The sequence below is a fragment of the Ceratosolen solmsi genome, unplaced genomic scaffold, assembly GCF_000503995.2.
Source record: "Ceratosolen solmsi marchali unplaced genomic scaffold, CerSol_1.0 scaffold58, whole genome shotgun sequence".
Classification (NCBI taxonomy): domain Eukaryota; kingdom Metazoa; phylum Arthropoda; class Insecta; order Hymenoptera; family Agaonidae; genus Ceratosolen; species Ceratosolen solmsi.
This window is the reverse complement of record NW_011948447.1, coordinates 1,248,522-1,254,523: the sequence shown is the minus strand read 5'-3', so window position 1 is coordinate 1,254,523 and position 6,002 is coordinate 1,248,522. Positions and strand designations below refer to the sequence as shown.

Here is a 6,002-nt window from a genome sequence, read left to right as displayed (position 1 = left end):
GTAAGTTTACTCATCCACTTCTTGTACTAATACATCGATTTTTTCAGTCAATTTTTAAAACAAATTAAAATTTAATAATGAAAATTTCGTTGTACCTAATTATTGTAAGCAACTATTTTTTCAACAGAAACAACTATTTGATTGCTAAATTTGAGTAAAGACATTATTAATATATAATATATTATAATTTGAAAAAAGATTAAATGAATCACAGTAATTTTTAAAGGACAATTTTGTGCTACTATTGATTGATATTCTTAAATAATTTTAATACAGGTGATTTTGAAATTATCAGATTATTAACCATGTATATTAAGTATATTTACAATACACATATATATGTGTGTGTATATATTTTTTTTTTTTTATTAGTTTATCATATCTGATTTATAAGTATTTATGAAAATACTTAGTTCTAAAAAAATTGATAATTATTTACATGTATATACATATAAAAGATATCTTTAGCTACATAAAGTATTTTAACCATACTGAAAATGTAGATTTACATTCCTTAAACCTTCTGGCAATGTTGCAGGAATTTAAAAAATATTGTTCAGCATTTAGATTGTATATAATTCATTAATGCAAATAATCCATATAAATTTGTATTCTTGTAATGGAAACATTAGTAGTTCCAATAGTGTAAATCTGTGTATTTACGTCGCATGACTAATGAATTGTAATATTCCAATATTGCAATACTGTAAAGTACATATTAATTATAAATTGCGGTAACTTTTAAATTATAAGTTATGTAAACTTTTTTTATTTATAATGCATGAAAAAGAAGAGTGTACACTTAAAATTACTTTCAAGTAATATTTATTTTTGTTTGTTTGAAATATATGAATACAATAATAACTTACAATATTTTGAAAATTATAATGCAGACTTATTCAATTACCATCTATGCTCTTACAATGATCATAACATTAATTTAACTACTCATATATATGCTTGTAAAGAGTATAGATTGAATCAGTGTGTATTTTAAAATTGCAGAACACAAAAATTCATCGTACATCAAAATGTGTTTTTTGGACACAAGAAAAGACTGCTTTACGATTACAGCCTGCAATGTTTTCCAGAATCAACACTATTAACCGCTAAATAATATATAATTATTATAACAAATTACATTCAATATATTATGTGCACTCTTTTTGAGGTTTCTCTTTACATTTTATATTCGTAACATACTAACAAATTTTTATTTAATTTATAAAATGGTATAAACTTAATTAGTATGCATACATAAATTTGTATTTGACTGGTTAACGAATATATAATAAAAGTAAATAAACAAAATAAATCTAATACTTTTATTTATTATAATTAATGTATTGAACTGTATCAAAGTTTTATAAATTCTGTTGTAAATTTCGCTATTTTATTGTTAACACAGAGTGCATTTTATATAAAGATGGAAAATTATATGTAAAATAAATTATGTTATACAAAATTATTAAAAATTTTTACTACTAAAATTATGTTTATGTAAACTAATGAGTATTATTAATAAATTATCAACATTTTAAATAGAAAATGTGTACTTAATTTTTTTTTAATGTATTGTGTAAAAATTCAGGAGCATTGCTCACTTAGTATGCTTTATTTGATAATATAAAATCTATAAATCTTAAATACAAAATAAAATAAAACTATTAAAAATTTTACCTAAATTTATCGTTAATAATTTGCTACATTGGTCTAAATTAATAAGGCAAGATAAAAATTTAATGTATAAAAATTATGAATTATAAGCAGTGATTTAAATAGTCTATATAAGAATAAACACTAGACAAAGTTGTGCATTAGCATGTGGAGCACAAGAAAATCTGTATAAGGCTACCTTTAAAGTTATTACAATAAAAGTTGTTATATTTTGTTTAATTATATTCATTATTTAAGTAGAATTTTTAGATTAATAAAAGCTTTTATAGCATAAATGTGAAATAAATTAATTTATGTATAAATATGTAAAGGTAGCCAATACATAATGCATTGGACAATTTAATCACCATATGAATTGTAGTACTAGTGGTTTTATCACAGATTGCAGCTCGAAAGAGGAGAACATGCACTCCTCTTATCTATGGTTAAAGAACAGAATTAATATTAACAGAAAACTTTTAACAAGTGCATTAGAACGTGCCTATTTTATTACCTATTTAGTGCAATAGTATGTTACGTATTTGATATTTTACTGATTTTTTCGTATGTACCCTGGACAAAGTTACATATACTTAATGGGTCAGTTCACATTTGATCAAATAAATATATGTTCAAAAAATAAAAATTCAAATATTTCAATCGATTAATGACTAATAAAATTGATGAAAGTCATTGCAGATTTTCTTTTCAATTTATATTTCATCCTTAATTGGTGAAGATTTTTTGAAACCTTTAGTAACTAATAGATCATTACATTCTTGTTGAGTTAGTTGTGCCAATTTTAATCGCTCTATTTCCTATAATAAGTATTAATATTAGAAATTAATAAACATAATTAACAATTTTAAATTATATCTATAATTATTTTAATGACAAGTATGATTTTTCATTTATATAAATAAGTACATTAATTATTTATAAATATATTATATATGTATATATTTATATATTATAGAAATAAATATTATAATGAAATCAAAACTAAATCAATTAGAGTGAGATTTCACTGTAGGAAGTAACCATTAAATGTTCATATACAAAAACAAGTATAATAAATGATTTATGAATAATCTATGATGATGACTAACCTAAAAAAGTAAATACATTTAAAAAGTATTACAAAAAAATATTAACAGATTCAATATAAAAATATACCTTTTCGTTTTTATTGTAAATAACTAATTCTGGCGGTGCTCCTTGAACATGCTTGAAATCAACATTTTCACTAAAATATTTTTTAAGAAAAAGTATCTTAAGTATACTTTATATAAATAAAACGTTCATTAATATAATAAAAAAAGGAAAAAATTAATTTATTGCATTAATTTGATTCTAAAAGGATACTAATGCTGGAGATCCTCGAAGATAAAATTTTTTACATCAGGTAGTCGATTCAATTGACAACCTTTACAACTCTGAAACAAAGGCAACAATGACAAAAACCTGTTTAATATCAAAACATTCAATCATACAATTTCAATAATATTATTTATGTTTGACCAAAAAAAAATAAATTTACTTCCACAACAGCATAAGAATAATATCCTTCAGCAGTAAGAGACGAAGCGAAGAATGACAGGAGTAGTAAGAAAGAATTGCTAACTGCATATCCAGACATTATTTTGCAGTACCCAGAAACTGATTTAACTATACAAAATCAAAATTAACGGATACAATATCAAAATAACAATACAATAAAACAAAATTAATGGAGTGTGCCCCGTTGCTTCACTACTCCTAAATTTTTGTCGATGCGATTATGAATTGAATATCAACGATATCGCTGTACGTAACCGCGCGCGCGTATATTAGTGAGAAATTGCGTGCGTGGGAAGATCTATCCACTGCTGTTCTGCGCCGGCTTATCATCATCTGTTTCCAGGATTGGAAGTCAACCCCTTTCGAATCAATGTGGCTCCTATTCTTAGAATGCTCCTTTTTTCGCTCAAAATGATAAACCTACCGCAACCCGTATATTAACTGTCATAGAACTTTCATTGAGTCTCGTTTATAGAAAATAAAATCTTATATAATGTTTTTTACTTTTAGTTTGACTTGCGCAGTCATATACAGCATGCGTATTATTTAATCAAATGCGACTTGAAATTAATTGTAATAATACGTGAAGAATTATTCAGATTTCAGTCCACTTAACACATTGCTTAAAAATACAAATAAAAGTTGTATTCTACATCATTCGAGATTTAATCTGTTTAATTTAATAAACGTTATAAAATACTTACAAACTTGTATATGTACATATTTATATATATATAAATTATTGTAAGTTGCAGAATTGAAAAAAAACAATACTTTATTAATCGTCACTATTGAAAATATATTATTATTTATAAAAATAAACTATCATTTATAATAAATTACTTATGTATATTAGAATGACATATTATTTGGTAGGTACTTAAAAATATGATGGATAAAAAAAGTTTTTATTGGCTATTTGAGATGCTAATGGTGTAAACTTGTTTTCAAACTAGATGAACATAGTAAAGTTTTCGTTATAAATAAGTCAATATTCATCTTAGTTATGTTAGAAGCCTAATATTTCTTACCATTTTGAGGTGTTCATTCCTTATTAGTTACGGTGGCCCCTTGAACTTTGTCCTGTGAGGTGAAAGACACCCTTACGATAATTGGATCTATTGACAGCTTTTTCAAGAATGCGTCAGCGATGTTAGCGGGACACAAAAGCAACATCCAAGACAAACTTCTGTTTGATTAATTAACTGCTGATACAACTGTAAAGGAATTTAGGACCGTGTTGTCGATAATCGAATAGTAGCTCGCATTCCTCGATAATCAAAACAAACGTTTTGTTAATTTATTATGATTTTTTACTCTTGCAACCCTCACGTCAATAATTGATCTTAATATTAATTATCGAAGTATTTATGCTATATAGCATATCTTACTTCTAGGATGAAGCTTTTACAAATTTATAAATACCGTTAAAAAATTGTTGAAAACCTCTTAATTTAGCTTTTCATTGTACAATTACGGGCTTACTGACTTAATTATTTCTAAACTTTTTCATTGTATTAATGCAATTTTAAGTTTCAATACAATTAATTTCATTATAAAATGCAAGTTATCAAATAAATTGAGAATGCACAAAAAGTATCCAGTATTTTTGTCCTTTATTTACAAGTTTATGTGTTTACGTGTTTTACCGTAACCAGTTCAATACTACTTTAATAATTTAATATTTCAATACTATTTTAATTCATTAATCATATGACATTATCTTTGGGTTTAAAACAAATAAATGATGTTAAAATATCCATATTTTTTAACAGAAAAAATAATATAGTTTCTTTTTTAATAACAAAATCTTACAGCGATCACCAATTTCTTCATTGTTATTTCAATATTATTATTATTATTATTTTTATTGTCTTGTTTTGTTATTAGATTTTCGAATTATTGATTCAAAACTATTATTAAATGAAATGAATTAAAATCTCATAATTATGAATACTCGATTTTGTTAAAATAAAAATTTAAGTTACACTTAATAAATAATGATAAATCTGAACTGTGTTTAACAATGCTTCGTTAAATTTAAATAATGTATTGAAGGACATGTTAACGTACAACAGTATATAGCCTATCATTAGCCTATCAAATTAGGCTATTTTAATATTATCGATATTTCTTTTCGTTTGTAGTTTTTGTATTATTAATACGGTCAACCGAATGTAAAAAAAGGCAACATGACTAGTGTTAGTATTATACTTTACAATAATGTTTGCTCTTGAAAGCTTGAGTTTCATATCGATTCAACTAAAGTTTAAAATAAAAAACAGAATTTATAAATACAATTTATTGAAATTTCTTGTATTTTTCAAAATTAAAAAAGAATACTAAAGCGAATCATATTGTAGTTAGTGTAGTTAAGTTACACATTAGGAACACATAGTGATAACCTCTTATTTTCTGAAATTTCAAGGAATAAACAGGCTATATTATAAATTAAACGTTTTATTGATGGGACAGAAATTAAGATAAAGTATAATTTTTAGTACCTTAAAATCATGGTGTAATAGACGATCATAATGAAGGCGAGCAGTATCCAAATATTGACATCTCAGGCCGACAAAACTGTGCCAATACGGATGGCAGTTTTTGTTTCGATGCAAAATTTTTCCAAATAATTTTTTTTTGTCTTTCGTATTACTTGCAAGAGAAAACCGCCATCGCAGCTACAGCCAATGCTAAAATCCGAGACAGCAATATCAAAATGTATGCACGCCTACTTTTGTTATATTATTGATCTAATTAATAATTCAATTGTTAAAGGAAATTTT

The 6,002-nt window shown here is 24.6% G+C and overlaps 1 protein-coding gene across 1 annotated transcript; it reads right to left on the bottom strand.

Moving 5' to 3' along the window:
* Positions 1-1,950: 1,950 nt before the first annotated feature.
* Positions 1,951-3,335, bottom strand: LOC105366290 (selenoprotein M-like). The gene is made up of 4 exons (XM_011504683.1): positions 3,197-3,335; positions 3,022-3,092; positions 2,833-2,902; positions 1,951-2,474 (listed from the first exon to the last, which is right to left on the bottom strand). Exons 1-4 carry the CDS (start codon positions 3,293-3,295, stop codon positions 2,370-2,372), a joined length of 345 nt encoding a protein of 114 aa, XP_011502985.1. The 5' UTR covers positions 3,296-3,335; the 3' UTR covers positions 1,951-2,369.
* Between the last annotated feature and the right edge of the window lie 2,667 nt (positions 3,336-6,002).

Coding starts and splice junctions, on each gene's coding strand:
- LOC105366290 (XM_011504683.1), bottom strand. CDS start 3,295: ATGTCTGGATATGCAGTTAGCAATTCTTTCTTACTACTCCTGTCATTC. Junction 3,093..3,196: donor ATTCTTATGCTGTTGTGGAA/GTAAATTTATTT, acceptor CCTTTGTTTCAG/AGTTGTAAAGGTTGTCAATT. Junction 2,903..3,021: donor TTCGAGGATCTCCAGCATTA/GTATCCTTTTAG, acceptor AAAATATTTTAG/TGAAAATGTTGATTTCAAGC.